The sequence below is a fragment of the Thunnus thynnus genome, chromosome 10 (assembly GCF_963924715.1).
Source record: "Thunnus thynnus chromosome 10, fThuThy2.1, whole genome shotgun sequence".
In the NCBI taxonomy this organism is placed as follows: domain Eukaryota; kingdom Metazoa; phylum Chordata; class Actinopteri; order Scombriformes; family Scombridae; genus Thunnus; species Thunnus thynnus.
In genome coordinates, this window is record NC_089526.1 from 3,365,852 (window position 1) to 3,382,053 (window position 16,202).

The following is a 16,202-nucleotide window of genomic DNA, read 5'->3' on the forward strand; positions in this document are numbered from 1 at the left end:
AGCACTTCAGTGAAAGTTGTACATCACCTGTAAACTCAGTGATCTAATGTAACTTTATTTAACCAAAACACTCACTGACATGTACGTTCAAAATGTAACCATTTAAGGATCTAATAAAAGTATTCTTTTTAAGCTTGGTGACAATGTACTATACAGTACTGTGTAAAAGTAGGCACTAAAAGGCACAAACCATCTGTTGCAGGACTCTTTCTTTTTCTTGTTGCTGAATATAGTTTTTTATAAATCTGGCTGGATGTTTGGGCCCGTTGTCATGCTGCAGAATACATTTAGGACCAATCAGACGCCTCCCTGATGGTGTTGCATTATGGATAAAAATCTAAACATCTAAATTCGCCTCTTTTGCACAGTACTGTACTCACACAGACCTTAACCCTACTTACTGGACTACAGCTGAGACTAAGTAAAGCTGAGGCTGACTGGTGAAAGTTAAACCAAGTTTAACAATATAGAGATGAGACTGACAACCTGAATTTTAGACGTCCAATAAAGGCCACCATACAGAGATTTAACCTTGCAGTTCAACTAACAACCTTTCATCTGGCGCCACCCTCAGGACAAACTTCACATCTAAGATTAAAAAAAAACTCTCCCTCCATTTTTCATCCATCTAACAGTTTTTTTGGTATACTACCAGGCAGCATGGCTACAGTCGTTCAGTCTTGTTCTCCTCTGCCTTGCTAGCATCCTGCGGCCAGCCCCCCGAGATCCCCAACGCTAAGGTTTTTGGTAAGAAGCGGTTGCGTTACGAGACCAACACCAAGGTGCGATACTACTGTGAAGAGGGTTTCGTGCAGAAACTGAACCCTGTTATCAGGTGCCTGCCTGGCGGCCAATGGGAGGAGCCTCTGATTATCTGCATGCCTAGTAAGTGTTTTAACTGAACTATGGCAAACTAATGTCAGCCATAGTTCAGTTAGACATGTCAGGATCAGAATCAGAATCAGATTTTATTGGCCAAGTATGTTTACACATACATGGAACGTGACTCCTGTTTCTAGTGGCTCTCAGTGTACTTACACACAACAACGCTCAGCAAGATACACATGGACATACAGCCAAAACAAAGACAACACAGCTGAACAAAGATATGCAAACATAAACATATCACTGTTATGTATAAGCAAGTAGGTGAAAAATAGAAACATGCATATAGAAACAACAAATGGACAACAACAGACAGTGCCTATATACAGTTTCTGTAGACTGTAAACAAGGATGAATGAGTAATGTAATAAGTTACTTTATATACATAAAGTAAGTGGTTATGTGCGGTATATGCATGTGTATATGTCTGTGTGCTGTATATACATCCTGCTTACAGTACATTTGACAGTGATGGATGACTGGAGGAGTGCTGAAGACTGCACAAATAAACAAAACCAGATAAAGTACCATCGCGCCATCTCACGGATCAAAGGAAGTCAAGGAACTGACCATTAATAGCAAATGGTTACACAGTTATAGTAAAATAAAACCATATTATCCATAATATTTGTCCAGTTATGAATCTTTTTTAATGTAGAAATTAGTTTTTGTAAGCTTCTAAAAAGAAAATCTAACATAAAAAAGTGCACAGTTGCAGAAGTAGTGTAGTAGTCAATAGTCAAATCTGGAATATAAAACCAGAAAGCCCAAAAATCACTTTAAATGTTTCTCCAGCACAAACCGAATTATGTGACAATACCAAGTGGATTCATGCAACTGTATTTGTTTATACAGTTGGAGAGTTTGCTTAAGTTAGGTAAAAAAAGACATTTTGGGTTATGTTTAGGTGGAAAAAATGTATTTTTCTTTTGGTTAAATTCAAATATATATCTACACTCAAAAGCAGAAATCCTCTTTGAATGAATCCGGTTAGATTTTAAGGTAAATGTATCCTTCACTAGTGTATTAAATGCAACCCAGACTGCGTGATAGTAAAGGCTGTGAACTTTTCTATTCTACTCCCATCTTTAGCCCATTCAGTGGAAGAAGACTCCATTACCTCACCTCCGAGCCAGCATGAGGAGGTCATGGAGGTCACGACGACAGAGAAAGCAGCTCCACTGTTCTGGGACATTAAATGGAACATCTAAAGCCATCCTGCCCCTTTTTTTGTTTAACACTTTCCCCCCTCCTGTTCTTTTACCACTATCCAGCTCCAGTTTCTGTGTCACGTTAAACTGTATAAAACTAATCTTTCATATATTAAAGTAATCTCAATTCCTACAGTTATGGGAAATCTGGAAAGATGCTGTGATCCTAATATGTGTTTTTCAGTATTGCAGGAAGTGATGCATGCATAAAAAAAGCTTGAGGTGAATTTATTTGTATTTGGCCAGTCTAAAAGACGCAAAAATGTTGCTGGTGGATCTAGAGGGAAGAAATGACACCCAAAATAACTTTCTTATGAAGCAGTCATGTGCAAAGATAAGAGAGGATCCCACACAGTGCCTGAAACACAAACAGTGCATTTTTATCAACAGACAACACTTTGATTCTTCCTTTTTGTCTGTTAATAAAATGTTCTAGTTTTTTTTTTTTAATCTTCGGGCAGTTTGTGAGATCCTTTTTTGTCTTTTGACTTTCATACAGAAGGACAACTTTAATGCAGAAGGATATCTTTTATATGAATGAGTCATAAAAAAACCCAAGGAAATAAACAGGCAGAGACCCATTTATCAACATCAACATCAGAACATTTCTCTAAGGCAATTCTGATGATGCTTAAAGTGTGAGTGAATCATGTAAATGTACATTTTATCAGTCTGCTTTACCCTAAATAAACCAAATTAAATGTAGGCTATTGTTTAAACCAAGTCTGAGAAGGTGATGTGAAGGATTTTGTCCCAAACTGCTTGACTATATGAGGGGTGATAAGGAGATCAAGACATATTTAAAAACAAACATATTTCTGTCTTTACTTGTGAGGAAAAAAAAACTTAAAAAAAAAGTAACAGTATCTGTGGTGTGCTTTACTTTCACAATCAGCAGCTATTTTGCAACTAAACATAGGACGTAGGAATTAAACTCTGCTTATTAAAAGACAATGTTGAATTCATTAATTTGACTGCTGGTGACTGCTGTATTTTAACATATTCATAGCAGACTTTTGTTTTAGCAGAGTGAAATTAGTTGTCAGCATCAGCTGGTCTGACTTTCACTAAAGCCTGTTGTTTTTAAAATCTGGAAGTTTTCACTTTATTTTGAAATAGTATCAATATTGCTGAACTGTACTGTATTTGTACTGAAGTGTATTTAACATACAGTCTCCTAATCCCAGAATAAACTGACAGCTGTTCTTTGAGAATCAGTGAGGAAAAACTGTACTGTAACAGACACTATGGCAGTAACAATGCAGCAATGTTGTTTGTTGATCTAATGTATACAAATGTACAAGTAGAGATAATGTAGTAAAAATTGATCCAATGAAAAAAGGACAAGCAAAATGTAATTTTGTAATGTAGTCTCAATTTTTACTGTTGTCACGTCTGTTGATTTAACTGTATGAAAAACAAAAAAAACATTAAAAATAGTATGTTTGTAAGAATCTATTTGTTATATTCACCATGATCGTGACTTCTAATTAACAGTGAAATGTCTTCACATCAGATATACTGTACCAGATTTTGCAATGTTTCAGGCTCTTATAGAATCCCAATTTCAAATCTTTGCAAATTATTTAAGAATTAAATGGATTTCCCTATTGATTGTCATCAACTATCTACCAAACTGTCTTTTTTGATACTACCACTAGGGGTTGCTAAAGTAAGAAACTTTAAATCCTGCACACAGGGGCTTTAACCCTCCTGTTGTCTTCCTGTCGACCATGCAACTTCTCAATGATGTAACCTGGTTGCTATGTTTTTATAGAGTCCCGACCTCACACCTGTGCGCTGTTATTGGCTGGGGGCTACACACCCACTGCCCAAAGTCCCAAACACAGCAAAATAATAAGAAAATACAGGCAGAAGGCAGGGTCTCTGCAGATAAATACACCTCCACATACTTCTAGTGGGTCATAAGTGATGATTAAGAGGGATTTCTTTTGTATGAGTCATTGTTTTTTAGGAAAATACTTCATAGTATACTTTTAACCCTCCTGTTGTCTTCCTGTTGACCATGCAACTTTTGTCCTTCCGGGTCAATCCACAGATGCTATAAGTTTTAGTAAAACACCCAAAATTCAATGAAAGTAGTGATCATTACTTTTACCTGCAAAATATGTGCTATGGAACCATCCATGTGATTTTCAGGCAATTAGATGAAAGAAATCTATATTTCTGATATAAAAACATTTGAAAACGGGTCAAATTTGACCCGAGGACAACAGGAGGGTTAAACAATACACAAATATTTTATTGGCAAATCAATATGCTGCAATATGGACATATCTTTATTGAATAAATTAAATTACATGTAATTAATTTACAGATAAACCAGTTCATCCTTAAAATAACCAACAGTGTTATTTACATTTCAGACTCAACACACTACACGACATACATACTTTCATTGACGAGTTATACAGTGCAGGTCAAAGTTCAAGTTAGTTCAAGTTGATTGTGTTTGTGTTACATGTTTTATGCCATTTACTTTCATTCTGCCAATTCTTCCATTAACTTAACAGAGGTTATTGGCTTCCAAAATATACTTTTTATATTTAATATACAATTTCTGATCAATCATTTTGAAGGAATGACTGGTGGAGTGAAAATGGTGATTTACCAGCCAAAAACTACATTTACCAGCTTTTAGTAAATGTAAAACCTCTACATCACATTTACCATAGATACATATGGTTTTTATCTCATATGGAAGAAATAAGCCCAATCAAAAAGGCTTTTGAAAATGTCAAAAAATCTGTGGTCATCCAGTCCAATCATACACTCTCCTCTCTTACTGGGGAATGTGGGTACATTTTGGAAGAAAAAAACATGCAAACACAGTTTAGAGCTCCAGTATTCAAGCTACTATCTGCCTTCAAAATTAGTTCTGAGCTTTAAAATCTTCTGCATCCATCGATATACATACACATGTGGAAACGGGGCCTGTTGTTTTAGAAATTGCACTCAAAGGATTATTGTTTTCAATACATAACACCACACTGACACAGATGAGCACTCATAGAATGACTAGATAATGTGACCGATTCAATTTTGAATATATAAACCTTTTAATTCTACTGTCAGTAATTGTCTGTAGCTTGAGGTGCAACATTGTCTCCTAAAAATTACCTTTACGAAAATTGCAAAAGCAAAGATGTTCTGAAGAAAAAGTAATTCTGCCCCAATTGTTTTCTGCCAACATGTTGAGAAAATGTTAATTAAGGTATATTTCAAGTTGCTAAACTGTTGAAACTGAACATATGCATACAATTTAATTTTTTTCCATCAAAATATCCAATCTTGCATAACAACATCAGCTTGCAGTAACTACAGATTATTAAACTTTCTATGGTTTTGTTCAGACACTGACAGATCTTGGTTAAGGTTGGTGAAAGATCATGGTCATTGTCTTGGATTAATACAGAGGAAAGTCTTTGGTGTCTTGAAGCACAACACATATCGTGTTTGTTAATAAGGGATAAGGGTGGCAATTTGTACATACTGATCTACTTAGAAGTATTGTGTGTGTATCCAAAGCCTGATATATCTTATTTCTCTGTGCTGTAGACCTCCATTGTTGTCCAAAAACTATTAAAACCACATCAATGAGCCACACTGGGTGCATCTTCGCCCTGAAGATTACGGTCACATTAGTTTAGAAACAGCTCCAAAAGACTAACAACAGCAATCACATTTTCAGTCTCCGGAGAGTAGTTCTGTGTATTAGCCGTTATTATTAGCAAACTCTGGCTCATTGGTGATTGGTGTGTTTTTAATAGTTTTTGGACAACAACAGATGTCTACAACACAGAGGAATAAGATATATCAGGCTTTGGATACACACAATACTTGTAAGTAAGATCAATTCATTGTTGGTTTGGCTCTGCACATGAGATTTGTTGACAATGTGAAAAATATGGAAGATCACCAGCTTTATCCTTTAACATTTAACCAAAACCACGATCCTTCACTAACCTTAAACAAGGTTTTTTGTTGCCTAAACCTAAACACATGCAAACCTCAGTCTCTGTATCGACGTCCACCATTCACCCTGATCTCCTCCCTATGACTTCAGAGCAATATATAAACGTAGCTTAATTCATTTGAATAAACATTGTCTGATAACATAATCCAGGCAGCCATTACGTTTGCCAACACAGCGCAATTGGGGAAACAATTTAGTTGTATATAAAGATAATTTCTAGGAGACAGGGTTGTCAGGTGTGAGGTTTCTTGCTTGGGACTGTAATTTGTCCCTTTCGTAGATCATTGCTGTTGATACTGATACTACAGTACATTTTGGGCCTCTCAGATTTCCTTGTTTATTTGTGTCAAAGCAGACTTACAGCTCTGTTGAGATTCTGATATGAAAAGTGTATTTATGCTGTTATTTTGAGGCTACCTAAAGCAATAGGCTCCGTAAAGATGCATCGACTTGTTGGGGAATCCAAATGAGCGCACTCCTGCTTCGGGGATGCCTCCACAGCGCTCCCTGGGGTTACTGATGGGAAACCGTACGCTGCCGTCTTTCAGCCATCCGCCGTCACACTGGTCATAGTTTTGGAAGCGCCAGGCGGAGTAAAGCTGGCCGACCAACGCGAGCTTGGCTGCCTGACGTCTACACGCGTGTTCTGCCTGCTCGAAGGAGAAAGCTCCTGATATGTAGTACACAGAGCCTGTGAGAGGAGAGATTTATAGAAACACATCCAGAGATAAATCCAGGGACTTGTCATCATTTAAACACAAACTGTAATTACATTCAAAGTGGGATTACTGGTACAAATCCCTTGTTTAACAAGTTTTAAACTCATATGTCACATTTTTCTGGCAGCAGTTAATGTTTCCAATGACAGACAAAGCCAAGTATTTTCCCACTGTTGAGCTTTTTCAAGGTTTTATTGTCCTGCGTCCTCCGACAACCAGCTGTCAGCCCACAGAGTCGAGACTACAAAATGATTGTGAAATAAAATGACATCCTTCTCTTCACACGACACTAAACAGCGCTGCTCCACTGGCATTAAACGGGAATCCACACCGTGTGACAACTTTCCTGGAATCTGAGTACATTTTATGGTCCAGAAATTATGAGTCTTATGTGGGCATTAAGGGTGAAACAAACAGAATTTACAAAACAAACCATAGCATAACTGTCAGCACAGATTCTTATCACTTTGAGAGAGTTTTTTTTTTTCAAAATGATCACTGAACTTTCTAAGATGTGAGGAATACTCTGCTTTGAGATGGCTCAATCCCGGCCCTGACCTTTTCCACACTGAACATGTCGACTTGTTAAACACAGCAGTTATTAAAGCTACGGTATGTTAGTTTTTTCTTATATTTTTTTAGATGAATATGCTCCAAAAGCATATCTTAATGTGGAAAGGTGTCAAAGGCTTCTGTGACTCAGGCTCAATGAACAGCCTGACAACAGTACAGAGACGTTCCCTTCTCAAGTTGATAGTGAGCCTCACACTTCTAACCAATCAGAGGAGGACAAAGTCATGGATGGGAGCTCACAGCAGTTAATCAATACCTGAACACACCTCTTGCCTACTACTCAGCTGTTAGAAGACGTCACTATTGCTTACTCAAAGGCTAGAAAGCTCCTGCATTAGTCCAAAATAATGTAGTTACTAACATCTGCTTTCCATTCATGTACTCCAGTTCCAATATCCTGCCATTGTACATAATAAAGGCTACTGGTACACCAAAAAAGAGCAGAGTCGTCATTTAAGCCGCACTTATCAATATTTTTATTTTTATGTTAACAATGGATCAAATGATTGTGTGTAAAAGGAATTGCTTGTAGTGACAAACCCACAGAGAATTATCACACAGCTCTGCAGTTCCCCTCAGTTCTATTGAGCGCTTTAGTTTCTTTCAGCTCAACAAAACAAAACAAAACCTCATGTCAGTCAAAATCAATGTTATTAAACCCAAATTTAATGGTTATATTGTAATTTTGACAATTCACAGTATTTTAAACCTTCATACAACCAACTCCGTTCCAACCAAATCCTGAGTTGTCAGATGATGTGAATGCTTGCAAGACCTTAACATGGCAATCCTTCCCATCCATCCGACATAACATGAATGTGGTATTAGTGTGGAGGACTTGTTGGATAATTATGTTCACCTGTTGCAGGCAGGGATCACTTTCTATGCTACAAACGTCTCTGCACTGGAATGAATCTTAATCCCACTGTTAAGTAATACCTAAAAGGGCTGAGCAAAAAGTTTTCAGGGCAATTTAATTGTCATTTGTATTTTTATTCATTATCATTATTGATTTTTGCTTTTGCTTTTCAAACTGGGTAACTAGAGAAAACCTGTCTGATAAGAATCTGATCTATCGGGATGCAAGCCAAGCAACTCAAAACTTACCAGATGTCAACGAGGTGAAGCAGAAAGCATCAAACCGATCGTGATTCTTATCTTTCGGTCCATAACTGCGAATGCCCGGGAGCAGCTCTCCTCCACAGGTGGGTCGAGGATGAATAATTGGGTAATGAACGGTTCCATCGTGGAGCCAACCTGCGTTACACCAGTCCAAACCCTCCGTCCAGGCTGCAGGAGAAAACAGGCTGATGTAGCTGTAGACAACATATTGTTGGTTGGAAATAAACACTTTTTACAGTACCTCTGTACAGCTGGTTGTATGTGGCTAATGTGCCATCTTGCTCAGCACAAGCCTCCTTAGCCTCATGGAAAGTGAGTTGGTAGCGTCCGTTTTTACTCTGATAGGGGAACACCACACCTACAAATAGAAGCCATCTCATCAAGGTTTATGTTTTTACACTAACACTGTGTCCTGTAAATCCTGTCTTTCATCAAAGACCGTGATTCCCAACCACTAATCCTCAGCTCAGATAAAACACTCGACCCTATGTGGGTGTAGGGCTGCAATCAATTAATCGATTTGTTTTGGTCTATAAAATGTCAAAAAATTGCGAAAAATACCTGTATAATTTCACAGAGCCCGTGGTGATGTCTTTAAATGTCTTGTTTTGTCTGATCCACAGTGAAAAAGCCAAGATCCAATCCAAAGAAATTCTGTTTACCGTCATGTATGATACAGAAAAGTCTCTAAACCTCACATTTTAGAAGCTGTAACCAGCAAATTGTTGATTAATCAACTAATTGTTGCTGCTCTAAACATTTCAAACACATATTTTACATAATTCATACCAGTAGCATATTGTAGATTTAATTAATCTCATTAGCTGTTACACCAGGGATATGTAATAAAATAGTGTCCTAATGAGGTAGTAATGCATTTCTTCAATTCATTTTCAGTAAACACTGAGCTCCTTATCATTTGTTACCTTCAATCCTCAAAGTAATGACCACATGCTCATCCTCGATGCCATTCACAAGCTCGCAGCGATATACACCGTCATCTTCCAGCTTAAGGTGGCTGAGCTGCAGGGAGGCATCTATGGTGTGGGCGTTCCGGAGAGAAGCTCGTGGTCCAAGATGGCCGTATAGCTTGAAGTCATGTGCGTTTGATATCATGATAATGTTCTCTGGCCCGACATGTTCCGGCTCCAGTTTTGTCCATTTGATTTTGTAATGGTTGGGTTTGGTTCTCAGGATACACGGCAAGGTGACGTTTTCACCCCTTCGGCCAACGACTTCGGCGTAAACAGGTGGCTCGAGGAGATACTTCAGCTTCTTGGGTGCTGTGGGTGAAACAGCATCCAGTAGGTGTCAGAACCATCTAACATCATTGTTACGTACGGTATGTCATTATTCAGAGTGCAGAATGTTTTCTAAACATGCTGACATTATAATACAAGGCAACGCAAAGTCATTGTTATTAGAAGAAAGAAGATATATATCCATAATAAAATAAAAATATACAGAATCAAAATTAAAAGTGATTCAAGGAAGAAAGATATATTAAAGGATAAATTCACCCCCACACAAAGAAGAAAACTGCTTATGAACTGCCCTTTAAAACCTCCAAACACACCCAATCAGTGATGTCACATCAGGACCTTGTCTTTGGATGGGCTCTTTGGATGGAATGATGTCTGATCATCCGGTTACATAGTGGTGGAGAAACTAGATTAAATGGAGTGCAGGTGGCGTAAGACGCAACAGGTATGATGTTGAATATTTATCAGCTGATAATCAAACAGCAGTGGGTAGTGGAGACGCTGTAGTAAATTCAACCTTTTAACAGTTTCTAAGTGATTGTAGTGATCATTTGGATGCTGCCACAAGCCATCTGAAATATTAGTCTGTACTGTTTCACGATGCTGTTGATGGTATTTTATTTACTTTTCAAAAAGAAATTGTTTCAAGTCAGTGTGAGCAACATTTTGTGTGCCAAATTGAAATGGAGGGGAAACCATACCCATGCAGGTTTGGCACATTTCCACCATGCTTGTTACAGTCGAGGCAAAGAAAGCACTGTAGCAACACTTTGCTGCCTTGTGTGATTCAAGCACAATTACCTATTAATGTTTGTAGTCTTGATCAGTGTTGGGCAAGTTACTAAATTAATTTAATCATAGTACTCATTAAAAAAAGTTACATCACTTTACTAATTACTTGACTGCAAAGATAATTCATTACTTGTTACTTTACTTTTGTTACTCAGCTGTCAGATCCATCAAAGATGACTTTAAAACAAGGTAAAAGCAACAAGCAGCAAGCAGCCAGCTGACAGTCTGGAGGTCTTTACTGACCATCAAAAGCTAGCTTAACATTAGCCGCAATGACTGCATGAAGTCCCGTCCTCTCAGTGAAGCTGCGTTGTTCTCACAGCCTCCAACTCTGAACCGAACCAGCTGATTCCTGAATGTAATCTTACTAATGGCTAACGTAAGCAAGCCAAGTAAGAAGACGCAACATCTGTGATATCATGCCGTTATATTTTGAATCTGACAGTAAAGAAGAACTGGAAAAAACCCACAGTGGAATAAACTCACTATTGTGTATAAATGAAAAAGAAAGATTAGGACAGCACTCCAAATGGACTTTTTTAATTGCCACATGGACGCCCTTCTTCAGCATGCGTACTGGCAATTACACAATCAATAGACACAGGTGGAGTTAATCATAGGTGTCCACAACTGGCACAATAGGTCTATCCCAGCAGGGGGTGCCACAAACATATTAAGTAGGTTAATGACATAAAATAACTTATGCAAAATAATAAATAGATGGAAAAAACACAAATTACTTTCAGTTCATAAGAAACAAGCAAATTAAATCTCCTCATTCAACCCACTGGGAATGAGGGTGTCAAGGGAGTGAATCCAATACACCTTCCTCTGAAGAAGGACTCTGTCCCTGTTGCCACCTTTCTGTGGCATATTCACTGTCTCAATGCCTATAGGTCAACAAACTCTGTCAAAAAAATCAAACTTAAATAGTCAAGACAAGTTAAATCGTTAGAATAACGATAAACAAACGAGAAGGAGTTCCCTGGTCAAACAATTCAGATCAGTGATGACGTGTTGACTGAAGGTGCTGCTGCTCTGTCCAACTCACTGAACACAGCCACAATTAGGACTTATTCACTGAGAAATATTAAGATCTGCTCAAAAAGTTTGGAAAAAAAGACATTAAAGGGATCTTAATAGACGCCAAATCTAGCAAGAAAGTTGGCAACACTGCAGCGGACCAGTCTGAGACCAAACTGATATCAACCCTCCATCAAACTACCATTAACGACAGACAAATCCAACCCCAAACTGTCCAAGTCACTGAGCATTACTGAACTGAAAACTGTAATCCTTTACACTCCTGTTACTGAAAAGGTGAAAATTACTAAATCACATTACTGTAACGCGTCACAAAGTCATGTTTTATTGCCCAACACTGGTCTCGACTCTATAAATCATACAAATGAAGGCCTTCATGGTCACATGAAAGTGTATTGTTCAGGTTATACTCAAAAAATGACAGAAGGAGTTGTGTCTAGAATGAAAAACAGGAATAAGTTGCCTATTTTCACACCTCTTTCACACACTGAGTAAAGTGGGCATACATGTCAGATTGGCAAATAACAACAATTGTCAGACACAAACTCTGACGTCAGAAAAAGAAAGATTACCAAAACCTTGTTAATCACATTCATTGTTAAAAATATACCTGCTTTGTCGGGGATATATATAGCTGAAGACCAGGTGAAGCAGCTTGTTGTTAATAGAAGAATCACAGCACAGTTCATTATGAAGGGAGTTACTCTTCCAGCTCCTACAATTCATAAGAAAACAGCAGACTAAGATTCAGTCTTTCATGCACAAAACCAATTACACTTTATCACAACTCCACCTCACATTTTTCCATCAATAAAACTGAAAAAGAAGACGATCAAATATTGTATTTTCCTACATAACAAAACCCACCTACTTTTTATAAAGTCTATTTTACCTTCAATCTGAAATTAACCAAGTTAACAGAAGAAAAGCAATAATCCAAACCTGTGAAGTTGAGAAGATGCAGATGTCTGATCAACCTCCCACGTTGTCCCACATGACGACGATGTCTTGAAAGCGTCAGATTATAAAGAATCCTGGATAATTCATAACTTTGGGCAGAAGAAGCTACTGTTTATCCCTGTGAGGTCCTCTCTCCAAGCCCTGAATGTTCAGCTGTCAAACCCAGTTCATCTCTTTCTCTGTCACTCTCAACCCCCCCTTCTCTCTCCTCACTGTGGTCATATGGTCCAGTCTGTGGTAAACAGTTTGTAAACAGGGTTGTTGTCCTCTCTGCTCCAGATGTTAATGAGCAAATGAAGGTCTGACATTCACAGTCACTGTCTCTTTCTCCCTTTAAATTCTTCCCTCTTTTTGCTTATTAAAAGTCAGACGACTTCAAACAAGAGCTAAAAGTGGTTAAGTATTTACTCATTTTCAGTTCCCACACATATTATACAGCTTGCCAATGTGCTTGAAAGACTCTGTCCAAGATCTCTCTTAACTCTCTTAAAAAGTACTACTAAAATAAAAATAGATCAAAGCTATTGGAGCATCATACATACTCAGAAATTTCAATAATATTTTTATCGGTTTTGCAGATTTTGGAAGTTTTGCAATGGGCAATTGTGTTGAGGAGTCCTCCCTATGACTACCAAACCGACCTTGATTTGGAAAAATAGTAAAAAATAGCAGCTGAACTGCACCTGATGGCTTGAACGACTTTTAGCCCAAATCAGTGATGTCACAGTTCTGCACAAGCCTAAAACCAACACTTGTTCCTGCATTTTAAGACCTGACCCGACTAAATCCAATTTATACCCTAAATTTGAGACCCAAACCTAATTTATACTTTTACTTTATTTAAATCATCACTGACAAGAAGCTCGTCAGGCTAACGCAACATATTGGCTAGACTCTTTCACTCTTCCCACTGCACATTGAGTATCTTTTTGCAAAACATGACATGGATGCAGACGTCAGAGAATTTTTCATTTAAAATTACATTTGAAACAAATTAATCTGAAACTGACCTGAACCTGAAGCTTTACACAACTAAATGGCCCAACTTGAGACCAAACTCGAAAACTTTGGGTTGGGTTGGCTGTGCCGAGGTCAAAGTCAAGGTCATTTTCAAACCTACAGTTTGTTTGCTCCGGTCTGAATCAGTGGATGAGTTGGCAATCCACACGATAACACTCTCTCTTCTCATTGGTCAGATGTGACCGAGGCGAGAGCAATAATATAAACACAGAAGGAAGGTCCTGAAGGAGGTTCTCCTGCCAAACGCAACATTCCACGTTGTTTGTTCAGGTTGGCCCTCAACTCATTCTCCAGCTATCTGCTAGCAACTGCTGATTTCATTCATCTGCATTCCAGCATGCAAAGCTCAAACATGTCGATGTGTAGTAGTTGTAGTTGGGTTGGATTGAGGTCAGATCACGTTCTCACCATAAACCAACCACTCCAGAGTTAATTTGGGACCAGATCGAGATCACATCCTCTAAAGGGTCTTGGTGCAGTTGTTTAAGTCCGCACCTGAGGATGATTAATGAGTTCAGATCTGCCCAAACGAATTGCACTGAGGGGAAAAACTGGACCAAAAAGTACAGGTTTGAAAATGCCATAAGACAGCGAGAGAGTTGGTTACCTGATAGTGAGCAAGCTAGCTAGCTAGTGAGCAAACACCTAGTTTTCTTTCAGTCATCCATCATGAAAATATGCTTGTTGACTGTGACCTGCTTTCTATCAATAAAGATGCGGTTTAGGCTAGACAGACACAGTTAAAATAGAATAGGGTATTAATAAAACGTACTATCTTGCACTTTATCGAGTGAGCTTGCTTGCTAGTGGTTTACCTTGCCTGCTCGGTAGCTAATTAGCTTACTCGCTGCAAGACGTCTCTGGGGATTCTCAACTAACCAGATTACCTCAAACTGTCTTCATGAACTTCCGCTGCTGTCAAAAGCAACACACCTGGTGTGACATCACAGACTGGGGCGTGTCCCGCAACTTTGCTTTTGTCTATCTAGTCCTAAAACCTTATAGTATTTTGTACCAGTTTAATACAAATTAATTCACTTTAAATTTCCTGTAACAAAAGATATTGTTTGGGAAAATAACTTGCGAGGGCTGAATATATGTGGCAGTAACGTGTTTTTTTTAACACATTTCTGACAATATTTCAATAATAAAAAGTCAAATTTTATTGCCTGCTATTATATTAGATCCTACTGTTAAACAGCATATTGTGGCATACAGCGCAGACAGTGATGAGGCATCTCTGAACCCTGCGGACAACAGCCTTCCTGTGTATTCTAACCTTTCTCAGAAGGCTGTTGCCAAAGAGGACTATAGTGTGCATTCAGCCATCTTTGATATTGCCTACAGGGCTCTGGGGGCAGTGGGAGAGGAAGCTGTGTCGTCTCTAGTTTCCTCTGGCCCCCGGGCACAAGGGCTGCATTGTGAGAGCCATGGTCTCCACGCAGTGACAGCAGGCGGCGGTCACATAAACAACGTCCAATGTGGAAAAAAGATGAAATAATGGGATTCTTCTGTTTTTGCTTGTGTTGCTTCTCCATTGTGTTCCGTCATCAATGGGACCCTTTCTTGCCCTCCAATTAGTATTCACCCAAACACCTCTAGGTGACAACAGCCAACTGTCCCTGCAACACTCTATTTATGTGTCTATCTATCTATCTATCTATCTATCTATCTATCTCTTATAGTACCAGCTCTAAGGTGTATACACGTAGCACGTTTGATATGTGTTTTGAAAAACACAAAGTAAAAAAAATATGATATATTAGCACCTGTAGAATTTTTTTGAGAAACATCTTTGGTCAACAAAATGGTTAAAAGTTGCAGAATCCTGGCTGAGATAAGTTAGAGTTAAATAATGAATGATTTGATTGGAAATGATGACAGGAAAGTACGGTGGCCATGAGGGCTCAGCACACTGCAACTGAAGAAAACACACGCAAATAGATTAACACGAGTAAATGAAGAAAAGTTCCACACTTCTTTGACAACACACACATTATAGATAGAAAAAATTAATTAGGTAGAAATATATATATAAGGAATTTGCTTTGGTGTTGTGGTGCATAATGATCAAAATATACAAATAGGAAATATGAATACCACCAAAGTAAAGTAACCATAAATAATATAAAATAGAAAATTAATAGGTATGATTTATTCAATATATTCTACAGTGAAAACAAGCTATTACACAGTTTAAAATGAACATAATGGAATATACACATTAGTATAAAGAGTATATGTACTAGGGGTGTGCCCGAATACAAATACATTATTCGGCAAAGCACAAATAGTGAGTTTTATATGAATATTTGTTACATACAAATATTTAAACAATGATTTGTTGGGGGTGTTCCCCGGAGGTAAAGCTAAGCTATTGACACTAGCAAAGTGCTCTTAAAGACTCTCCATAACCTGTTGTTCCCCTTCTCCTTTCCAGAAAGTCACAAAGTTAGGTTGTAAAAAATAGGCAATAAATGAAAAGTGCAAAGTAATAATCGCCTTTGAAGTTCCTCCCTACATGTTACGTGGTGTGCTGTCTCTGTGTTATGAGTGTACAAATAGAGAGGTCTGGCTGCAATGAGGCGATGAGTAAAGTTTTAGCTCAGTAATCATA

General features: G+C 38.2%; 2 protein-coding genes across 3 annotated transcripts in view; one reads left to right on the top strand and one right to left on the bottom strand.

The window, feature by feature from the left end:
* bcan (brevican) overlaps window positions 1–3,716 on the top strand; it is a 29,753-nt gene extending 26,037 nt beyond the window's left edge. The window contains exons 14-15 of the mRNA XM_067600167.1: window positions 703–885; window positions 1,978–3,716. Coding sequence (XP_067456268.1) covers window positions 703–885; window positions 1,978–2,096 — 302 coding nt within the window. The 3' untranslated portion in view covers window positions 2,097–3,716. The remainder of the gene's footprint in view (window positions 1–702; window positions 886–1,977) is intronic.
* Window positions 3,717–4,103: 387 nt separating this feature from the next.
* On the bottom strand, window positions 4,104–12,818 carry hapln2 (hyaluronan and proteoglycan link protein 2). Of its 2 annotated transcripts, none has more exons than XM_067600444.1 (6): window positions 12,548–12,818; window positions 12,216–12,320; window positions 9,434–9,790; window positions 8,749–8,865; window positions 8,493–8,675; window positions 4,104–6,784 (listed from the first exon to the last, which is right to left on the bottom strand). In XM_067600444.1, exons 2-6 carry the CDS (start codon window positions 12,292–12,294, stop codon window positions 6,507–6,509), a joined length of 1,014 nt encoding a protein of 337 aa, XP_067456545.1. In that variant the 5' UTR covers window positions 12,295–12,320; window positions 12,548–12,818; the 3' UTR covers window positions 4,104–6,506. The 2 variants fall into 2 exon arrangements, with proteins under 2 accessions (XP_067456545.1, XP_067456546.1); XM_067600445.1 differs by lacking the exon at window positions 12,548–12,818 and adding an exon at window positions 12,498–12,507.
* Between the last annotated feature and the right edge of the window lie 3,384 nt (window positions 12,819–16,202).